This window comes from Perkinsus marinus, assembly GCF_000006405.1.
Source record: "Perkinsus marinus ATCC 50983 genomic scaffold scf_1104296931384, whole genome shotgun sequence".
NCBI classification, from domain to species: Eukaryota; Perkinsozoa; order Perkinsida; family Perkinsidae; genus Perkinsus; species Perkinsus marinus.
Window position 1 is genome coordinate 92,432 of NW_003215766.1, and position 21,014 is coordinate 113,445.

The 21,014-nt window shown below is 48.3% G+C and overlaps 11 protein-coding genes across 11 annotated transcripts; 2 read left to right on the plus strand and 9 right to left on the minus strand.

Moving 5' to 3' along the window:
* Window positions 1–1,083: 1,083 nt before the first annotated feature.
* Window positions 1,084–1,789, minus strand: Pmar_PMAR005117 (Receptor expression-enhancing protein, putative; the record flags this gene model as incomplete). The annotated part of the gene is made up of 5 exons (XM_002786370.1): window positions 1,084–1,116; window positions 1,159–1,272; window positions 1,326–1,436; window positions 1,475–1,636; window positions 1,685–1,789. 5 exons carry the CDS (start codon window positions 1,787–1,789, stop codon window positions 1,084–1,086), a joined length of 525 nt encoding a protein of 174 aa, XP_002786416.1.
* A 1,492-nt stretch (window positions 1,790–3,281) lies between these two features.
* Pmar_PMAR005118 (Membrane bound O-acyltransferase domain-containing protein, putative) lies at window positions 3,282–4,806 on the minus strand (the record flags this gene model as incomplete). The annotated part of the gene is made up of 2 exons (XM_002786371.1): window positions 3,643–4,806; window positions 3,282–3,598 (listed from the first exon to the last, which is right to left on the minus strand). The coding sequence occupies exons 1-2, from the start codon at window positions 4,790–4,792 to the stop codon at window positions 3,282–3,284; spliced, it is 1,467 nt and encodes a 488-aa protein (XP_002786417.1). The 5' UTR covers window positions 4,793–4,806.
* A 943-nt stretch (window positions 4,807–5,749) lies between these two features.
* Pmar_PMAR005119 (conserved hypothetical protein) lies at window positions 5,750–6,410 on the plus strand (the record flags this gene model as incomplete). Its single annotated transcript, XM_002786372.1, has 3 exons — window positions 5,750–5,883; window positions 5,928–6,027; window positions 6,081–6,410. The coding sequence occupies 3 exons, from the start codon at window positions 5,750–5,752 to the stop codon at window positions 6,408–6,410; spliced, it is 564 nt and encodes a 187-aa protein (XP_002786418.1).
* A 1,160-nt stretch (window positions 6,411–7,570) lies between these two features.
* Window positions 7,571–9,394, minus strand: Pmar_PMAR005120 (toxomepsin 2, putative; the record flags this gene model as incomplete). The annotated part of the gene is made up of 12 exons (XM_002786373.1): window positions 7,571–7,726; window positions 7,760–7,830; window positions 7,877–7,970; window positions 8,020–8,165; window positions 8,217–8,369; window positions 8,420–8,565; window positions 8,612–8,759; window positions 8,810–8,864; window positions 8,914–8,952; window positions 9,001–9,130; window positions 9,176–9,253; window positions 9,297–9,394. 12 exons carry the CDS (start codon window positions 9,392–9,394, stop codon window positions 7,571–7,573), a joined length of 1,314 nt encoding a protein of 437 aa, XP_002786419.1.
* A 67-nt stretch (window positions 9,395–9,461) lies between these two features.
* Window positions 9,462–10,651, minus strand: Pmar_PMAR005121 (hypothetical protein; the record flags this gene model as incomplete). Its single annotated transcript, XM_002786374.1, has 6 exons — window positions 9,462–9,649; window positions 9,699–9,863; window positions 9,911–10,088; window positions 10,135–10,321; window positions 10,365–10,456; window positions 10,562–10,651. The coding sequence occupies 6 exons, from the start codon at window positions 10,649–10,651 to the stop codon at window positions 9,462–9,464; spliced, it is 900 nt and encodes a 299-aa protein (XP_002786420.1).
* A 61-nt stretch (window positions 10,652–10,712) lies between these two features.
* Pmar_PMAR005122 (Serine-arginine protein, putative) lies at window positions 10,713–12,451 on the minus strand (the record flags this gene model as incomplete). The annotated part of the gene is made up of 10 exons (XM_002786375.1): window positions 10,713–10,787; window positions 10,839–11,099; window positions 11,151–11,251; window positions 11,575–11,683; window positions 11,739–11,855; window positions 11,905–11,958; window positions 12,011–12,120; window positions 12,171–12,222; window positions 12,264–12,339; window positions 12,388–12,451. 10 exons carry the CDS (start codon window positions 12,449–12,451, stop codon window positions 10,778–10,780), a joined length of 954 nt encoding a protein of 317 aa, XP_002786421.1. The 3' UTR covers window positions 10,713–10,777.
* Window positions 12,452–13,651: 1,200 nt separating this feature from the next.
* Pmar_PMAR005123 (calcium/calmodulin-dependent protein kinase 2, putative) lies at window positions 13,652–14,758 on the minus strand (the record flags this gene model as incomplete). Its single annotated transcript, XM_002786376.1, has 1 exon — window positions 13,652–14,758. One exon carries the CDS (start codon window positions 14,756–14,758, stop codon window positions 13,652–13,654), a length of 1,107 nt encoding a protein of 368 aa, XP_002786422.1.
* Window positions 14,759–16,273: 1,515 nt separating this feature from the next.
* Window positions 16,274–16,615, minus strand: Pmar_PMAR005124 (hypothetical protein; the record flags this gene model as incomplete). The annotated part of the gene is made up of 2 exons (XM_002786377.1): window positions 16,274–16,461; window positions 16,555–16,615. 2 exons carry the CDS (start codon window positions 16,613–16,615, stop codon window positions 16,274–16,276), a joined length of 249 nt encoding a protein of 82 aa, XP_002786423.1.
* A 767-nt stretch (window positions 16,616–17,382) lies between these two features.
* Pmar_PMAR005125 (hypothetical protein) lies at window positions 17,383–17,592 on the minus strand (the record flags this gene model as incomplete). The annotated part of the gene is made up of 1 exon (XM_002786378.1): window positions 17,383–17,592. A coding segment is annotated over one exon (210 nt), but the record flags the coding sequence as incomplete, so codon positions are not given.
* Window positions 17,593–17,930: 338 nt separating this feature from the next.
* On the minus strand, window positions 17,931–18,970 carry Pmar_PMAR005126 (hypothetical protein; the record flags this gene model as incomplete). Its single annotated transcript, XM_002786379.1, has 4 exons — window positions 18,511–18,970; window positions 18,302–18,460; window positions 18,113–18,251; window positions 17,931–18,064 (listed from the first exon to the last, which is right to left on the minus strand). The coding sequence occupies exons 1-4, from the start codon at window positions 18,934–18,936 to the stop codon at window positions 17,931–17,933; spliced, it is 858 nt and encodes a 285-aa protein (XP_002786425.1). The 5' UTR covers window positions 18,937–18,970.
* Window positions 18,971–19,076: 106 nt separating this feature from the next.
* Pmar_PMAR005127 (sugar transporter, putative) lies at window positions 19,077–20,989 on the plus strand (the record flags this gene model as incomplete). Its single annotated transcript, XM_002786380.1, has 6 exons — window positions 19,077–19,204; window positions 19,295–19,421; window positions 19,467–19,614; window positions 19,665–19,815; window positions 19,859–19,996; window positions 20,047–20,989. 6 exons carry the CDS (start codon window positions 19,077–19,079, stop codon window positions 20,891–20,893), a joined length of 1,539 nt encoding a protein of 512 aa, XP_002786426.1. The 3' UTR covers window positions 20,894–20,989.
* Between the last annotated feature and the right edge of the window lie 25 nt (window positions 20,990–21,014).

Consider the following 21,014-nt stretch of genomic DNA (forward strand, 5'->3'; position numbering starts at 1 on the left):
CGCCGTCCGAGTATCATCATATAAGGTGGCAGCATTGGGTGATGCTATGAGGCAGTCGCACGCTGAGGGAGGCATGATAGTGAGCACCAAAGATAATGGTACATCGGTATCCCACAGCTGCTCTCGATCCTGCTGTGAACATTGAGCTAGCCTTCATTGTCGAGAAGGGATTGAACGTATTCCGGTGTATGGGACTGGACCTACATAGGACTATGATAACATCCTAGTAGTAGTAGCAAAATGCAGATAACACCTCTTCTTCAATCGTGTATCACTACTTGAACCTCTGACAGTGAGACCGTTGTGTGCCTCATCTGAATGCCTGAGTATCAAGTAAGATAGTCCTGCACCTACAGAAGGTATGCATCCTACGATGATATATAAGCATTGAGTCGTATGACCGGGTGATCGGCTCCATCAGTCTGGGAGGTAAGAAAGGTAGTAGTGGTACTAGGCATGTACAGCAGATAACTGAGAATGGTTACGATCTGTGATCAAACACATCAACTACAACGTCTAACTGGAGCCGACACACACATGGAAACACGACCGATCGCTGATACATAAGGGGAGCCTAACAAAGGAGGCTATTGCATCTATCACGTCGGTGATGATGATGATGATGTCTATTTTCATTATGAATATACTGGATAGGAAGTCCTGAGCTGCAGGAGGAACACGAGGCCAGGCTGTACAGCTAGATACTACGTCTTGTTACTAGACTGAATAATAACGAGGCATCAGCTTATACCAAACTATGTGTTCTTCTTAGGCCTTGCCTCCCTTGCTCACTGATAGTCATTAATGAGTGTGAGAACAAAACTACCCCGAATGTTTGGTAACCCCTACTACACAGTACTCAACAGCCGATGAATATGCTTAAATCAGCAGCAGCAGCAGTTGTAATAGGATATGATGATTTACGATGATTAGTTATTAGCAGTATTAGTAGTAGCATGGTTTCAAATGTGTATTTCCAGCAGTAGTAATAGTCATGTAACGTCAGCGATAAGAGTATTATGAATGATGCCACTATAGGCTAACGACACCTATTTGCATGAGAGCCCACGTATCCACACCACATCAATCAGACCGCTTCTCAGTAGCCGGCGTCGCCTAAAAATGAGGACTACAAGGGAGGTAGAACTTACGACGTACTTTAGGCGCGGCAGTGATCAGAGGGGTGAGCTTCGCGACCTGATTCAATGTGCGCTTGCAAACGAGAGAGTATAGCTTGGCAGATCCACGGAAGTCGGGGTAGAAAAGGTAGACCTAGAAGGAGGATAAGATGCATAGAGTGTTCTGTAATAGACTACTACTCTTACCTGAAAGCCAACTCTAAGGAAGTAATACAGGGGCACCCAGAAGAATAGGTTATCGACGATTGCCTCTATCAACATGAAGCCGCCAAAGACGGTCCAATAGGTGAGTATAGCCTGATGGAGGATAACATACCCTCAACGGCACATCCTACCTTAGTCTGCTCATTAGTGGGGTTGGCCGCCTCGACGATCTCATAGCTCTTATAGACGGGGTAACAAAATCCGACCAGATTACACACGGTGTTGACCGCAAATCCAGTGAGTAGACATATAGAGGCAATGAAGACTCCAGCCAGGAGGGAGCATACCCCTACCTGAGACAAGAGGGGTAACAGGGGAGGATAGACCAGAGGTATTAGTACTGGCGCCAAACCCGATAAATCCGAAGCTTGTTTAACAGGGCCAACTTCATAAAGTTTGGTATTCAAATCTTTGATCTTCTTATCCATACCGTAACAACAGGACATTGCCGACGGTTCTTAACAAATACTGCCAGGGGCAGGGAGGTACAATCCACGTCTCTAAACGAAAATCCTAACGGACAACGGAGCGAAGCGCGTTTTATTTCACTTTTTCATATTCATACTGCGCGCGTTGCACAGGTGTCAAAGCAATGCTGAAAGAAGTATAGCGCTTGGGGATTATGCGTTGAGGGTAGGTGAAGACACATGCACTATAGTAGATAGGAAAATGGTAGGTCCATCAGGACCAGGCAGGGATGCTACTAATAATACAGACCTTTACTCGTCGACTTGATGCTATGAATAAGGATCTCGACAGTGATGATGTGAGGAGCCATATATTCAAATATGGAATTACAAAACATGTTTCTGCTGAGTGGAAGTTGGGGTTGTGTTATAGTACTGTGATGATAGTTGTAGGACCGGTATTATTGTTAGGAGTCTATGTATGGACGGAGTGGATAGGACATGTAAGAACAGCTTCTGGCGAGAGTAAGGCCTTGTATAATGGAGTTATGAGAATATATGCCTCAGTGACCTTCCTAGTGTTAACCTATTCCTCCACTACAAGGAACGATATACACTACCAGAGATACCACGTCACATGCCTAGTACGACTACTATCCTTCCTTCAATCCTTGCATTCAGTCTGCTATTATTCAGTGTCAGTGGTAGATGGTATAAGTGATTGTACGGGTCCAGCTGCTACTCTAGAACAATGTGTTGAATACAGGGCGATGGGCCCGAGGAAGTAGTACTGCTCATATGGTGGTCAGGGATCTGTCGCTACTATCAGAGGGCTCATGACCTGTCAAGCATTGGCACAACTATTCGGGAAGTGTATTCAATCCAGAGATAGGAAAATAACAACTGCTGTTACTAAGTAGTAATTGTATCCGCTTCGATAGGTGCTCACAACTATTGCATAGGTGGGAGGTCCGATCTGTAGCCACTATGAGCGAGGAGAGTAGAAGAGAGTATCTTACCAATCTCGATGAGGAAAAACGCCATTACATGTGGGCATGAGTAGCATTTGCAGAGTATGGCTGATGATTGTAGGAGATTGGCTGACATGTGCTATTCACGAGAGCGTCGGCGGATGTATGATCGTCAGTACACCCACCTCCTAGATCGCTCAATAGCTATCAAGAAGTCACTAGGGGTGAACATATTACTAGGGAAGGTTGCTCTGAATAGTGTTATCTTAGATGGACCTTGCAGAACATGAAGTTGATAGGAATACTCAGAACAAGAGAGGTGGTCGATCCAGCACTATGGATACAGTTGTACAGAAATTACATGGACGGCGAGCATCCCAGGAAGCTCGTGATTACAATTATGCTATGTATAGATTTGCAGAGAAATGATGACCGTTTTTGTAACGATTCACTAGTCATCATTAGTTCATGTAGATGTGATAAGTAGTATAATCTGACCGGCCTTGTGTTCAGTGACTACAACTCAATACGAATCAGCTGAAACCAAGGTTTACTATCAATTACTCAGCTTTCACTCGTTCCTTCATCTCTTCGCCGTTTATCTTCTTCTTTTTCGGAACCAACATAGGGAGCAAAACGATGACCGCAATGTGCCATATATGCCCAACAAAGTAGACAGACCTCCAAACTTCCATCGTCACGCCGTACTCTAGCATCACTTGCCCTGTACCGTAGTAGTTCAGCGAGAAGAATGTCTGCGCCCAAGCAAAGAAGGCATAGAATGGGTAGTACTTAGCGTAGGGTGCATTATCCCCGTAAAACATCGGGCCGAGATAATGACGGCCGATACTATCAGCAGTAGACTCAAGGATGGTACCTGAAATTCACGATGATATGATATCGTTGTCCCGCTCTTATTACATAGGAAGAAGAGATAGTATCCTGGATAGAAGCCATGCCAGAACGCACTAATAGATCTAGTGATGAGAGTAGCATAGCTCTTGGTGCTCATAAACGTGATGAAGGAGGGCTTAGTGACTCGTTGGTAGATGTAGTATTTTAACCACTCAGCCACTCTAGTATTCCAATTATTGAGAGCTTCAGGCGCATTTAAGGCGAACTCCACATGGAGCACATCGCCATTTTCCGCACGCTTGAATGTTTCCGTTTTAGCATCAGAGAGGCCGAATCCACAAGCATCACCTACCGCTTCACATAAATACCAACAGAAGAAGAACCTAGATCGATACCAACTAACGGTGATACATAATAGAGGCACACGTATTGGGAACGGCAGAGCATTAAACCATGAGGATGTAATCCCTGATACTGGGAGGAAGGTATTGGCGAAGAGCATTACTATACCACACCCCGCACACTTTACCAATGCCTTCATAGTGGGACGTACGGTATTGATACGATCAAGGTTGGAGAAGCATCCACGTAGATATACCCAATCGAGATACTCTCTACAGAAGAAAACTGGTCCAGTGAGAGCACCGAAAAAGCCGAATATATAGGACAGATACGAGAGAATGTCGGGTACATCCTGTAGGCAGTTGTTCATACGATACTCTACCTCATGTTTCTTGCTTGACAATGGTTTACCCTCCTTCAATAAACAACCATCATAACAGTCATAGGCGAAGGTAACGTACTTGGCAGTGAATATCATTAATGGTAATGTCACATCCAATTTCCATCCTAAGTAGTCAACCCTCATCCTCCAGATGTGGAAGGCACTTAGTATAGACATACTGTTTACGGCCACTATCGATGGTTTACGAGGGAATAGAACCACCAATACGTAGTTAACGATACTTACCATCACTACAACAGCGGTGTTCCATGGACCCTGCAGTACATATGTAAGCCCAATACCAAGGATAAGACTGGTGTAGAGCCTAGTGGTGCCTGTCGTAAGGGTACGGAACCAAAACGATATCCCGATACTGAGTAGTAAACACCCCAATAGAACTATCTGATCGGCAGGGAAGCCTAGAGTATCAGCGACAGTGTGTATACCACTGGTTAAGGGGCCTGGTAGATGTGCAAAGTCTGACGATGACATCTTTCGATGTGTTGTGTTTGATGGTGGCGACGGAATGATCGAAGTTGAACACTTGGAATCTTGATATTCTTCAATTTTGTCATCCCGAGATTTGAGTAGTCCTAGGGATGAGGAAGCACTGCTCGAACTTTACACTCACCTTCCAAACTGAGGTGGGCGGCATCGTAGTTGATGGTGAGCGGCATCGTAGTTGATGGTGAATTCCTTAACCTTCGCACTGTAGTATAACTAATACTACGTACCATTGTTCCGCCCGTCTTCCTGCGGGCTCTGTTTATTTGTTTGATTGGTTAAGGTTGATGAACGTTTCACTTGTGACTCGTATAATCTACCATGTCAAACGTGTATAACTCTGTTTCCACAAAAAAAACCTCCCAAACTGAGGGCTTAAAATGGTACCTGAGCTAGTATGAAACTCACATGTGCCGAGGAATTACGAGGGATAGGCCCTTCTTGCATCACCCTGTAGTTCTCCCTGCAATAGCAGTATTGTGCTGACTGCTAAACGGTTTGAGGTGCAACACGGCGAACCTAATGGGGTCGGTCTTCGGCTGGTTTCGCGGGAAGGTTAGATCTTGCCATGTACTACTTGAACACCTTTGTCGTGGTAACTAAGTCTCGAGTGCCGAACTTGGAATAGTCAGTATCATCATCAACTCCGTAGTAATGACAATATAACCTTCTAAATCTCATTTAACAGTGAATTGTCATATTAGATAGTCTGTTGTCTTGCTGTAGATGTTGTGGAACACGATGTAATGTTCCTTTTCCTTCCATCGTATTTTGTGTTGAGCATTCCCAATTCGATACTGGCGGGAAAATGATTCGGTCGAATGACTTTAGTGCAGGTGCCAAAGTTCCCCGAATCTCTCTATGCTATCGAGTGGCTCGCCTTACGATGTTGGCAATCATGGGAGTTGCCTATGGGAGATATTCTCCTCTCATCCTGAACTGGTCATGCCCTTGACTGCCCATGTGGGTCGACTCCAGCTGGATGAAGGCCCTCTCAATCGACCTTTGAACCGGGGTAAGGACGTGTCCAACTCAGGCGAGGGGAAAACGACTGTCATGATCAAGCGAATTCCACGGACGTAGGCTGTCAGCCTCATCGGTGTTCATGAGGTGCTTCTTGTAGTTATACTGTCGCTATGCTACGTGACGAGCTTGAGGCAGCGTGTCCTATGATGAAGGACGGTGGATATGATCTCCTCTATCTCCCCGTTGACACGGCCAAAGTGAGATTAGATGCTCGGTGTGTTCAGTTTTGTTGAATTACTAGACTATTCAGATTAGCAACCGTGGCTACGCATTTGTAAACTTTACATCACATGAATGCCTTTGCGCATTTGTTGCATCGATGCGCAATCGTCCGTGGCAGAGGTTCTCTCCTGGTTCTAAACGATGCGCTGAGATCTATTTCGCCCACATTCAGGGCAGAGAAGAGACTATACGTAATGTAGACCCGACAGGCAGTAAGAACACCACCTCCCCTGCATATCAGAGTATTGGTGATGAAAATGTGTGGGTGATGGGTTTCAATATAGAGCCAGAGCTAACGATGCTGGGAGCCCATCCTCAGCTCGGCCTTGGTTGGGTCCCACCCCCGAGAGTGCGTTAAATATTGGCTACCTGCACTATGCGGTTCCCTTATGATACTTGTAACTTTAACGACGTGAAGACAATGATGATCAATATCCATGCCTTTCCGTCGATATTGGAATGCATCGTTCGGCCTATGCCTGAGATGACGTCCATTTTTAAACTATTTCGCTTTTGGCAGCACACTTCCCGCATGTGCGTTGGGCTATTATTTGGGTGTATCTGCCCTGTAACAATAATCTTTATGCTTTGTATCAGTCTTAGTGTGATAGTGTGAGTCTCTAATGCAATGCCTTTTGAGTTCAAGTCGTTTGGCATGAATAACTTAAGCCTATTGCAACTATAACCATGGGAGCACCCAATTGTTCAATATTGTTGCATAGTGCGTATGGTCGCCTCCACTGTTAGAGCGAACTACCGTGTATGTTATGTGGGGAGCCGTTCTATTGAGTGGGCTGGGAGTAATTTATTCCCGTAGTCTTCCCAACTCGAACACCACGACCGTGCCTACATCAGGAAAACGCTAATGGGCTTTCCATTTAGTCAGGACGATTCGAGAGGATTAACGAGGTTTCTGGAAATGAGATTAACATCAGACAAGAAATCCAGTCGTTGACAGCATAGGCATTCTCAACCCAGAGACACCTCGCTTGCAAGCTAGACATATGTGAATACCGCGGGGATTGCTGAGGCCACCTGACGCTCGTCTTGACTAGGAATCCTCAGAGATATGGTGGAGATCATTCTAAACGCGTGCCGAGGAGAGCTATTTGGAGTATGGTGTCCTTCTCGACAACGATCACGTGTCTGTCGATTCGTAAGAACTGTGCGGTTTGTGAAAGGGGGAATAACTAGCCTCCCTGAGACACGAGTGACCGATAATGTCTGATAGACTCAAAGGCGAGATGGGACTTCACTGCGACCAGATGATGACTTGCCTACAAAGTCTGCGTATTGACAGGAGCTCACAGGTTAATTTGTGAGCAACTCTACGTGATCGAGGAGCTTGGGGTTGGCTGGGATCACTTGACAGCCATGTTGCGGTATGAGCGTACGACTGCTACTCTGGTCGCCTTTCCATGCCAAGATGTATCAACAGCAAGTTACAACACCACACTAAAAGGAGATGATGAAGCCACACGTGGAAGTAACGAGGTCATGGGATGAATAAAGGTCTCTCTAGACCGCTATTGCGATCCCTAGTAACAACACTCCTGCATGCATGATGATGAAGAAGTAACTTGGCTCGAGGAGAGCGACGTTAGTAGCTGGTACCGGATACCACTGATTCCGAATGATCATGCTGGCTTCTGAGGATGCCGATGCGATGGTTATCTAACAACATGCACCCGTAGGTAGGTATGATACGTCCTCCTTACCCCTGTCGAATGTAGTGATGTATGCGCGGAGGAAAGGGGAACCCAAAATCCATAAGAGACCTGGCACATCAATCAAGAGCAACGTCTCAAATGAAGAGACAATCACCTCTACTGGAATGGACATCCCTCGCAGATATGTCGAAATCACAGTAACCATCGAATCTTAAAGCATACTCAGCTGGGCTGAGGTCCACCTCAACCTGCTATGAATCATCGTGATCATCGAGTAGCCATCCAATAAGCCAGCACCTCAGTGGCGTTGCCGTCCTCGTCCTCCCCTTTAAGAATGTATGTCATAACAGGCAAGTCGTCATAGTTGGAGCAATCACTCTTCACGTTCAGCGCTTTAACAATGACGTCGAATACATCCCTCGGGAAGCTGACGTCGGACGTGCCTACCGTACGTTGATCCATACACGCCCGCTCACCGGACGGTACGAGGCTACCTGTATCAACCAGTACATGGCAGGGTTGGCCGTCATCTCTGCTACACAACCCCAGTCTTGTACCGTTAACGGCGACGTCAATACCACCCAAGTCCCAATGACTGGCCGATACCAGAGGGAACCAGCTAATACGGGCACCGGGGGCTATCCTGTCTGCTGGGGGACCGGTACCTGCAATCTTAGAGTCAGAGACAGGCTGTGACAGTGGGAGGTACCTCCCAAGTAGAGAGCGCCTGGCAATGCAGGATCCTTGCTGTGATAGAATGTGAAGAGCCCGAGTTGAGGGATGTTCTCCATAAGTGTCGGGCCGTCGAGGTTGAGTAGCCCATCTGGACGGGTCCAGGAAAGCCTGTTGGAAGATGATGGTCATTGTGGTTTCTCATTTTCTCCACTACCCGCATACACCATCGAAAGGATAGGCCTCGAAAGGGAATGCCGACTCGTACACAGCCGTACCAAATGATTGATGCTGAAACAGAAGTGAATTACTCCTAGATGGGAAGGATACGAACATCTGCTTACTGGAGTCGAGAAGTTTCCTATCTGAGAGAAGAGGTATGTCAAGCTGTCAAACCGCGACTCACTTCACCTACCTTCACTCTGTTTCGCTGTGGTTTTATCTGGACACTCCCTGTACTGTACTTGATCCTGAACTGTACAACCATACGGTCCACATAGCACGTACAGATGATACTACCTCAAGTTCACCGTCCGAGTCGCCACCTCCCTTATATGCCTAAAACTGAGTATTCCCGAATGCCAGATCCAAGCAGCTTGCCACTACCGCATGTTTTGTACAAGCTGTAGTATCACATGTAGCATCGGGCACCCATAGGTTAGTCGATCCAGTATCGAATACAACGTCGAAGACCTGTTCTTCTCCCTCCTTACCAATAAGTATTGGGCCGTAGTAGCTGAAGTAGCATAACACAGTACAACAGCCGATCATCCAGATATACCTTCCGCTGGTAACCGCCAGTCTTATCCCAGAAGTCTGATTGGCTACGACAGCCGACTGCTTGTACTCAATTCGAGCTCTGCCAGTAAAGATGGATACGTGAAAGGAAAAGGCAACTATACTTATGGCGAGCTGCCACACTCTCGTAAGGCGACTTCAGTGTGATCATACTGGCATCAGCAGTGGCCAGGGCCGCAGCGGTGAAGAGCAGTTTGTCCATAGTGATGAGTCTACTACAGTAGATGGATCGAATTGATAGTCGCAAATCTCCTAGCGCAGGAAACATGTCATACAAAGAGGCCAATCAGCTCGGGTGGAGGAGTGTGACCATCCCATTCGCCCCGACGGGTATAGCTCTGATCTGGTATTGGCCTCCAGTTAGGGGACACCCCATCTGCTTGGAGATAAGAGAAGTCGGCTACGGTGACAGGAGACTGAGGGACATCGAAGCTTCGCCCAATCGCTATCCTGGTACCTGGACAATAGCGAAAATAAAGGGAGTAACCAAAACATAAGAGTACTACAGTCCTCAATGATGGGTGTGGCAGTAGCGTTGGCGTAGATGAGCATCCCATGGCTAGTATGGATCCTAAGTTGCCGAGCTACACACCCTGATAGCTGTATGATGGAATCACGACAGTCGTAGCAGAGGAGTACTGGACCGACAGGGGTATCGGGAGAGATGCCCTCTGACAGCAGAACAGCACTACCGGGGACAAGGAGGATGTAAACTCACCAGAAGTCACCGATACCAAACTCTTGCGCACTCCATGGATGTATATAGCTGCCGGTAGATTCCCAGACGACTGGCCGCTGAAGCGCACTGTACAGTTGGTGAGTTCTTCCAAGGTGTAGACCTCAGAACTACTGCTGACCTCAATATCAAAGCTATCACCCTCACGAGAGGCGATAATCTGATTCAAAAGTAGGTAAGGGTTCCTCACTGGATTGAGAACTCACATTAGCAGACGAGTGCAGAGATACAGGCCCTGTGTTGGGCCGATTTATGGCCGCCGACTCGACACTATGACAGGCATCCCATTGATCGTCCGGTATTGGCTTTTGACGAAAGCTAAACTTCTTCCCATGCCGCCGCCGTCGATTGGCTAACTGTAATGCCTCGAGGAGAGTAGTGATAGTGTTCAACCTGTGGGTAGTACCAGCACCCATCGATCTCACCTGCTCCTCACCTCTGCTTAGTAATCTTGACATCATACGAAGGCATTGAGCCCTCGGTCAGTGCAGTTGTCAAAGACTCAGAGTACTGACTAAGCAATGATCCCTAACAAAGTGTTCTACACTGATGAAGACCTATCTCATATACCCATCTATCTATGTCTTGCCGATCCACAGCAACAGATGCTGACGTCGACGATGCCTGGAGCACCTCGTTCTCAAGATCGATCACAGCTATACGGAGCATATGGGGATCATCGGCCACTCCCGGCGATTCCTCTGCAGTCCTCAATCCCACCATGGTTGGAGTGGTAGACGCCTACGGTGTGATTGATTAACCACTAAACCCAACAGATGAACTCCTGTCTAAGTCAACTGCGATTTGTGTCACTCCACCCAATGATCTCACAGCTTCAACAAGAACTTATTAATCGTAACTGAGCGGCAAGTAGTAGCACCAACACCTGCAGGGCTGTAGGATAGCTCACCGTGGACTGCCTCTCTCGCCGCCCCGACCACGAGAGCGACTGCGGCTTTCCTTAGTATGGTACTCGCCATAGCTGGGAGATCTACGCCTCGAATCACGTCCACGTGGTGAGCGGCCGCCACTGTAGGGATCATCGTAGGAGCCTCTAGATGGTGGCGAGCTGGCACCCCAGTCGCCATAGCCTCCCTTGCCACTACCCCAACTAGAGTATCCAGCACCCTTACCGCCCCAACCTCCTCCTTTACCACCACCCCAACCATACCTACACATAGAGATCACTCCACCATGTATGCCACAAAGTGACACTACTCACCCCTTTCCCTTGCCCTTGCCTTTACCCTTTCCAATATGACCAAGCGTCTCTCCGTGTTTCTCTTCATTGAACTCTTCTACTCGAATAATAGACGTGTCACCCTGAGCACGAGAGAATGTATGGGAGTCTCATGCACTTTCAGTCAGCACTGAGCTCAATACTATCCCTGCACGAAGATATTAGAACGATTGATATGATCTAAGACGCATCCGTTTGGTAGTACCATCCGGATGAAGTCCTTATACGATCCTTATCCGAACTAATGATTAACATCAGCATCCTCAGTAACATGCTCTTCCATCATTGCTATTCCGATGGTTATCCCTTATTCAATCATCCCAGCCATCAGCATCATCACAACACAGGAGTTGGCGACGACTTTATCACATTATCCTCTCCAATAAGCCCTATACGTAAGCCTTACAAAATGACTCTTCATCTCGGTATCATCGAGGGTGCGGACAGCGCGCTCGACATCAGATTGGCCAGCGAAGCCAGCTACACCGACTCCATCACGAGTGACTTCAGTGAATCTGAAGTCAACAGCAACCAGTAGATGGTCGAGGTAATGACAACTGCTCATCATACCGGCATTCACCAGCATCACGCATTCTATCCTTAAGATCTTGCCAAGATGCCCCTCGAGGGAGGTTTGTTACGACCACACGGTAGTAATTCTCAGACATACCCATCGAGTCATAGAACCTACAATGGTTTGATCAATGCAACTGCAGCGGCGGGTTGTACCACCTACCCCAATGGAGATCCACTGCCGCCCTTGCCATATCCACCACCGTAGTCGTCGTACCTGCAAGAGTACCATGTCTCGACATATCGACGATCAGGAGGAGCCGTCCGACCTGCCTCCCTTCCCCTTTCCTTTTGCATAAGGCCCCCGGGAGTCGTCACGAGAGTCGGAGTCTACTTCGACGGTGATGGGTTGGCCATCGATCTCATAACCGTTACGCGACTGTAGATAACAGGAGAGGCAACATACACTCCCTCAAGAGCCTAATCTACCTTGGCAGCATCGGCAGCATCCTGCCAGTCCCGGAATTGGACGTAGGCGTATCTGAAAGTGATACTGAGTGCAGTGTGGTGAGGCAAACCTACGCTGTGCGCCTCCGAGAACTCTCGTTTATCCTGGCACCGCGGATCTCAATAGACTCTATTCTACCGAACTTGTAAACTGAGCAGAACCACCCTGTGTCTGGATACAGCTGAGAGGACATCCTACATATGTCATCGAGCTCTCTTTCTCGGAGATTGGAGGGAATGTTAGACACCACGATTCGAGCCATGGATGTTGGAGTGATGTAGATGATATCCAAGACTAACAAATTCGTTCGCCCAGCGCATCCTAGCCTGAGCTCGCCCGAAACGGTCACTGAATGCAACCACACCTCGACCACCATTCCACTGCATCATAGCTTACGAGTGTTAGAAGGTGTGTGTGACACTCACCAGTTGGCGAAGTCACTAGGTGGATGCGGCGAGGAGTTTATCTATGAAGGAGGTTGTCGTGAATGTGACTCAGATTCGACATAGTCGAAATTTCATTGGAGCATTGGGCCCAAGAGTCCTTCACCTTGGCCACACAGCAGGATGTCGTCCGAGCTACAGCTCACTCGCGGAGGTTCTGCGGCCGAGTCTCGCGAATGGAGGATATTCAACTAGGTGCGTAGTCGAGTGATTACTGTTCACAATGTTACTCATTACTGTCACATGTGGCACAACTGGCCTCGTATTCAATGGGAGCATCACCAGTCGTTTCGTTTATACCAAGTATGTTGATTCATCCGTCTCCGAAATCGATTCGGAAAAGGATGAAATTAAAATGGAAAAATGCGGAACGGGTATAGAAAAATATCGGAAAATCATCTGAAGTACGGCAATATATAAACTTGAAGTGGCCACCTTTGGAATAGATCGGGAGGGATGTACAACGAACGACACATTCGAAAGAGTCGGTGTGGATCCCGGGACCTTTCGATATCGATTAACTTCACAATATCGGGCGAGATGTGAGAATCGATGTGAAAGTCTGGATGTCTATAAGTACCGTGGAGTACCACTTGTAGCACCATGACCCAAGTGGTTTGTTCAACTTGTACACAGGTTTCATCCTCGCGTTCACCTCATTGTGAGACCCTTTCCCTAAATCGAGGGATGATACTCTCACTGTCAGACTTTCCTCGTCCCATAATCAGTGCCCACTATATAAACTGAAGTGGTATTGGTCACAGACACTCCTCAGTACTCACTAGCCAACTCGAACTCTGATCGATAGAAATATTAACAAAGCAATGATTATAGGCCTTATAGGGAAGCAATCTGATTAGCTGTTGTATCAACTGCAGCTGCAGTCGAGCTGTAAACTCACGAATGGAGCGAAGCAGGAACTTTTAATACATGTTGTCTACCAGCAACAGTACTGATGACAACTTAGCGATAGTAGTAGTACTTATCATAAATGATTACCAAGAGCATTATCATTACTATTATGGCGGGGTTAAACTTCGAGGACTGTGTACAATCAGAGGCTGCTCCTCACAATCGCAATCGTCGAACCATGGATGATCGAGAGCCTCGTCGACCGTCATCCTTTTCTCAGGATCTACACACATAAGCCCTCCCAGTAGATCTAGTAGCTCTGGAGACATGAGCTGCGCCTTCTGCCAACTCGTGAGTAACTTCACCACACCAAATTTAGCCACGTAGCGAAAGCGAGCATCAGCAACACTGGCCTGATTCCACGGAGGCGTACCGACTGTCATAATGAAGAGCATGACTCCCGCAGCAAAGAGATCAGCTGGTGCTCCCAAGTAATGACCATGATACATCTCGGGTGCCCGATAATATGCCTTACCGGCCCTACCCGAATGCAACAGAGGAGTGTTCGGTGTAGGACCTTCAGGATTGTTCAACAACACTGCTTGACCGAAATCTATCACCCTCACCGAGCCATCATCATGCAACAATGTATTCTCAAGGGATATATCTCTATGAACGATACCATTACAATGCAGTGACTTAACCGCCCGTAATACCTGCCAAGTATACTTCTTGGCGACAGGCTCCGAGAACTGCTTAGCGTTAACCACATGATCGAATAACTCCCCTCCGGATGAGTACTCCGACATGAAATAAGTGAACTCTTCATCCTGATATATACCAAACGCCCTTGCAATGAATTCGCCCGACGTGCTAGTAGCTAAATACCTCGACACGCCTATCTCAGTCATAGCATCTTCGAGCATCCTCGGGTCGAACTGTATCACGTTCACATTGGGCATCTTTTTAACCACTACTGCCTTGCCTGTGGGGATGTGCTCATACAAATACACTTTGCCATGAATAGCCGAAGCCAACTTCTGTACTTTCCGGTATTCCATCTCAGGGAAGGGCTCGAAGACTGCGTAAGACTTCAACCTTCGAGGATGCCCAAGCCATTGAGGTATACAGCAACCATCTGTTGCGGGTGGCGACGTCGTGTTGCTGGGAGCATAAGTACCACAATTCTTGCTACAGACCTTCTGATGGCGCCGCTGGTCATCCTGCTGTTGTTGTGGTAGGCCGCTAGCCCCCGGAGAGGTACTGTACGTCATGTACTAAACACTGGGAAGGACAATGTGACGGTTAGCAGTTACCAAGAATGAACAAAAAGACAAGAGTGGAACACTCCCCAAAATTTAGTGTGATGAAGCCCCACAAAGCGAGTACCATACGGTTGATCAACACAACAACAGAACGCCCGTGGCGAGTACAACAGTGATTATTTGGTAGCTCACAAGCTCAATCATACCATGGACTCGTACTACCAACAATCATCCGTCCAGAGTGGCCACCGCTAGCGTGATGTATTAGGCACTATGTCACCTCTTCCCAACCGGGTACTACTCCGTTAGAAACTCTATTCAGTGTAGTGATCCTCTCCCTGACTCGACGATGAATAGGATCGCCGAAGCGATACGGACTGTCTCAAGGCATCCCGCTGGAGAGCCGTCTCATCCGCGATATGTGAACGCCACCTATTGTGATACCAGGCGATCACTGCTATGAGGATTATGCCGCAGTAGTCCTGAGAAGTTCCTGCCAAAGGATTATCCATCAACTACTCTCCAAGCCTGCTGTTGGGTACTGCATTTTAATCTCCGACGCAGAATGGTCTCGTGCTGTTAACCCTGGGAGAAAACCTATCCCGATGACACAACATTGTATGGACCTCAGGGGATGTTGCAAAGAGTTCACCGCATCTTCACTGACCAACCCTCTTCTCTGACCCTCTCCAAATAGATGGGTTGAGAGATAGAAGTGAAACAATGATCCAGTATCAGCAGCGATGCTACATCAGCGGTAGCATCGCCTTATTATTGAGATATGTCACTATCGTGCATCTTGCATGAATAGCGCGATCATTACTCGCGCACGCCGTCGTAGTAGTGTCACGGGGAACAGTTCAGTAGACTGGCATTCACATGTGTGTGCGTGCTAAATTATTCTGACTCATCCATCAAGCGTTTAGAGAGACCAGAGTGATCAAACCAGTTTGACAACCAATGTTTACCTCCGTACCTCCAGAGCCCCGATCATCATTAATTTACTTCCCTACTCGGAGAAAATGGGAATGTAGCGTCGGCTGACCCAAACCCCGGAATAACTGGTGGCAACTCAACCCCTCCGCCCTCTGATGATGAGATCTCAAATAGGTTGTGTGAGTTGGGCACCAGAGGATGGGAATTGAGAGGCTACACAGAAAAATGTAGGCGTAATCGCCGAAAGGACTTAGCAATTAATGCCACATGGGAAAGGGTGCAATGAACGGGGCTGATCGTGCACGTTGTCACGATATTGCGCGCGTGAAGAACACAAGACCCTCAGGGAAGCACTTGGAGTGGGGAGTCGACACATAGCCGTCCCTAGTATAGGTTGGGTCCTACACTGCAGGAAGAATGTTAAGAAAACCGGCAGACTCCCAGAAAAAAAACCTGCCTGTGGAGAGTGGGCACTGACAGGCAAATGATCGCAGCTCGCGTAGCTGAACTCATCAACGCGACACCTTGCCACGCTCACAGCGACGAACAGTAGGGATGATCATGGAGATGGAAAGTCCAACATTGGTATCACGCGAGGGACTTAACGAAGAGCGTGCTGAGAAAACCAGCTACCGCACTCGTCCCCACTAAACCCGTAACACTGCTTGCATGACTAGCTTCGGGTAGAGCTGTCTCGGCAATCATAGCAAGCATAGCACCTCCACCACATCCTTCAATCATGGCAATCATAACCTCCCGAGCTAGAGTAGTCTCATCTGCAGAAATGGGTGGGAATATAAGACTCCCAAGAGCCGCACCCAAAGCTGTTATAATGACAATAGAGGACCACATTAAGAACACTCTAATACGTGACACACCGTGCTCAAGCATGGTCGCTGAGGAACTCATGGCCTCGGGTAGGTTGGCCATAAACACACCAAAGACAAAAGTTATGACACTACTCAGTGGACTCGTCGACACTAGTATACCAATAACCAACGACTCCGGTATACCATCAATGAGTATCCCCAACCAGACCACAGTAGCAGCATGGCGTCTTGATCTACCATCCGAGCAAACACTAGTGACTTCATCCTCAGTGCCTCTACCATGATGGCTGAGTGTGTCAGAACGCTTCAAAAGGGCATCGGAACTGCCGTCGCAGGCAGAGACCAAGTCATGTACATCCAGATGCGCTACAGCTGCTACAGGGCTCATCCTCCGTACAATCTTCGATATAGTGTAGCCCTCGCCTCCCCCAACAGACTTGCGCCTTTTATCGTCTGACGGTATTGAGAGGTCTCCAGAGAGTGATGGAATTTCATCCCCGACAAACGTTTGAGTATATGAACGAAGTCTGAGAGAGTCGCGAGGTACTGTTTTGTCGAATGCCACAGACATCGACGGTCGAAGTACCGGTACTCCTGAGGGTGGACCGACCGAACCGGAACGAGTCAGAGATGGAGATGCGCGTACAGCTGGTCGAAGAGTAGAAACAGGACCTAAGAACACAATACGAATCGTCGTTAGAGTAGAGGCATTTTTACTATCCCCTGGACGAGTAGACAATCGGCTGATAGCATATTTCTTCATTGCGTTTTTCAGCCCCTCATCATAGTCCATCATCCGCTCCAGATCCTCCCGCTCCAGCTGAGACATACGAGGCATTAAGACCGCAGTAGAGAGATCCCTACTACCTTGAATACCACTGTAGGCTTCATTGCCGTGGCGATTGCCGCAACCGAATGACCGTATACCATATGCTCGGTGCCAATGAGGTCGCTCACAGCAAACAATCTCTGCTCTCCACATAAATGAGTGGAAACACTATCACTACCTAATACACTCTCGACTCCATCTTGACCCGAGAATGGCGCAGTAGGCGCCTGCTCGTACCAAACCTCGACCTGAGATTGACGATGATAGAAACATGTGCATATACTACGGTTACTACCAGGCCTAGAATGACGAGATAGATTGGACAGGTCCGATCCACTTCGAAAAATAATACGTCACCTATATGCAGCTCACACTGAGTCATGGCTGAGACTAGCCTGGCCTGATTGAATCGTAACACCGAAGAGTCTGTAGAGCCAGCTCACCAGTGTCTCCTCGGAGCACTCAGCAAACACCGTTCCTGGCTGGCTCAATCTTGACACAGCGCAGTTTGATACGAATTCTCTCACACAGTCCTTCTCGATCAGTAGCCTTTGGACCTGTCCGCTGAAGTGCCTTACAGTTTTACTCATTTCCTTACGTCAACAGGTGGTAGTCGAAGCAGCTTGACCCGAGTTTGGGTCACTGCCGTAGTCGCCACGGGCACGCCGGTACATAAAGTCATCTGGCCGAATATCGAGTTCGGGCCAGCTACAGTGGTACCTAATAAGCCCCAACTTGTCTGAGGTTACCAATGACCTGAATGCTCACTTTCAATTCCATCGTTGAAGCTTGTTGTCACCTGCACTTCGCCACTTACAACGAAGAAAAGGGCGGAGTATGCAGTAGTGCTCGTGGTTGCATCGCACACCACCACATGCCCGGCACGGTAACGAGAGCTTTCGAAGGACTGACGAGGACACACTGAAATGGACAGGGGATGTCCATGACAACTACTACTTTAGCAAGCTCGTAAAGCTCGATATCCTCTAGTCCGCTGAGCATTGGCACTTGCTTCAACCTCCGCAACAAGCTCCTCATCATCTTCACCTTAACACGCATCACGTACTGACCTATCATATTCTCGTGACGATAGAAGCCACCACGGTCATTCAGCATCTGAGGGAGATCACCATCATAGAGTAGCAGCTGGGTTCGTCCACTATCACCTTGTTGAGTAGTACAAATATAAGGCACCCAACGAGAGCTCCAGCAATCAACGAGTAAATGACCCTCTTATCGTCAGTGGCATGCAGTACATGCCCGAATAGCTCTATACTCAGTGCCTCAAGCAAAGATCCCGACCCAAATGCTAGTAGAACACTACATACGCGTTGACCCGGGGGCCACAGTATAGCAATAGTGGATCCTATAGGTAGGGATATAGCAGATAGAGCAGCCCAGCCGACGGCCTTCCACATGTTCAAGGCCAGCGACTCCTCGATTTCATCCTCGGATACGGTGGTCAATAGAAGTCTCTGGTCAAGGCGGTCTTCGGCCCCACTACCCCCGACTAACTGTGCTAGCAGTAGTAACCAACCTAGACTGCAGCATATCCAAGCCCGGGCGATGACCTCATTGAAGGGCGGCATCATAGTGATTGGGTTACCCCATTGACGTGTGGTTGAGGTATCACAAGGTTGATGATGCTACTACTTCGATTTCGCGCGGGACATGGGCGCACGCGCTTGCCAAGCGCACGGTTTCTAACTTGGAATAGCAATTTCCGTTGAACATGGTGGTACAGGTTCCTTTCGGAGCCGTGCCTAGCCACTCGGACAGTGACGATGAGAAGTTGGATAGTAACGTGGCCGACTCAATAACGATTGATGAGGCTATAGAGGCTGCTGACGGCTTCGGGAGGTAATTCGCTCTCTACTGCTCTCCACTCCTCGGTGTATGCGATGCCTTCTACCTCGTCCTCACGTAGGCTCTCATGGGTTTCATCCTCAGATACCAGAAGCGCATAACAGCGGCGATGGGCCTAGCGTGGGTCGGTTACGGTGCCGTCATGCTAAGCACGGTCTTCACTACTATGAGCCCTGGAACAGACGACAATTTCACGTCGATTCTTGATGAAGTGAGCTCATATAGACCTCTTTTATGTCCATGAACATCACCGTAGTTCCCCACCGAGTGGCACAGTATTCTACGGTCAGCACCCTTCGTCGGGTCGATGGTCGGAACCCCTCTATGGGGTGTAGTGGCCGATCGATTGGGTCGTAAACCCGCAGTAGTGTCGGCATCAGCACTATGTGGCGTGTTCATGGCTGGTGAGTGCTTTGGGTGTAGTTTTCTTCAGCTCTCGCTTTCCAATCTACAGGTGCTGCAATCAGCTTCGGGACCATCAGCTTCTGGGTGTTTACTTTTTTATCCGGTCTGTTCTCAAGTGGCCTAGGATTGGTATCCTTCACCCTAGCTAGTGAGGTTTGGGGTCAACGAGCTAGAACTACCACTGGGAATGCTTTCCACATGTAAAACGTTCCTATCACTTGAATGTCTACGCTTCCTGTTCAGGTGCTTTACCGTAGGAATGCTATTCTGTATAGCATCTGCGTACACGTTATTATCCTGGCGATTGGTATGCATAGCTATATCTCTACTGTCACTACCTACATGTATTGCCGTCCTATTTACGTGCCGGGAGTCACCAAGGTGTGTTCCGGAGGTACCTTATGTCCGCCTCCAAGTCTGTTTGCTCTCAGATGGCTGCTTGCTAATGGTAGGAAGACCGAGGCCGAGCATGTCATGAACTACATTGCTCGGTTCAACGCGTCCCCAACGTTGAATGTGAAGATATTCAGATTGCGACCTGCGGATACTGCAACAGCGTTGCCTATGAGGGGCTGTTTGGCGCATCTGAGATCCCTATGCTCGTACCGTCATCTCCGCCGTACTACCATTTTGCTCATGTTCATGTGGTACGCTACTGGGTATGCTTATTATGGTATCAATATGACTGCAGAGCACATTGGTAGCTCGGTGTATATCACGGCTACCATTTCTGCCGTTGCTGAGGTTCCTGGTTTCGTATTATCGATGTATGTGCTTGGTCTGGCACGGGTTAGTGGCTCGGCATTCTTCTTCTTCATGTTAGCCACAGCTGGCTATCTGTGCATTCTTACGCCCCCCGACTCTGTCCTTCAGGTCGTTGTCGTGATGGTTGGTAAGGTTGCTTCCTGTGGTTGCTTTGCTTCTGTCTATCTCCTCTCAGCCGAGCTTTTCCCCACAAGTATGCGAAACAGTGGAACGGGTATATCATCCCTAGGTGCTCGGTTGGCTGCCGCTGTGGCCCCCGGTACAGTGGAGATGTTCACCCCCATATCGCCGGCCCTGCCCCTACTGATATTCGGTAGTGTGGCTCTCTTAGGTGGTATTGCTTGTCTGTGGGGTATCCGAGAAACACTAGGGCATCCCATTTGTGAAACTGTGGGGGAGTTCGAAGCAACTGAGGCTGCATACTGGTCTTCTCGGTCGAGACAGAGGACAGAATCCCATGATGCTCCCGACAGTGGAGTCGTTGAATTAGCAGAGACGAAAGATGCCATTTGAGGGACTCCTCTACTCCAAGTAGGTTTCTGTTATTTTCTTATTAGCAGTTGTACACGTTTGCTTTGAATGCGCTCTCATTGAGCTGCTTATTCTTCTACTCCCGTTATAGTGCCGTGTTAGT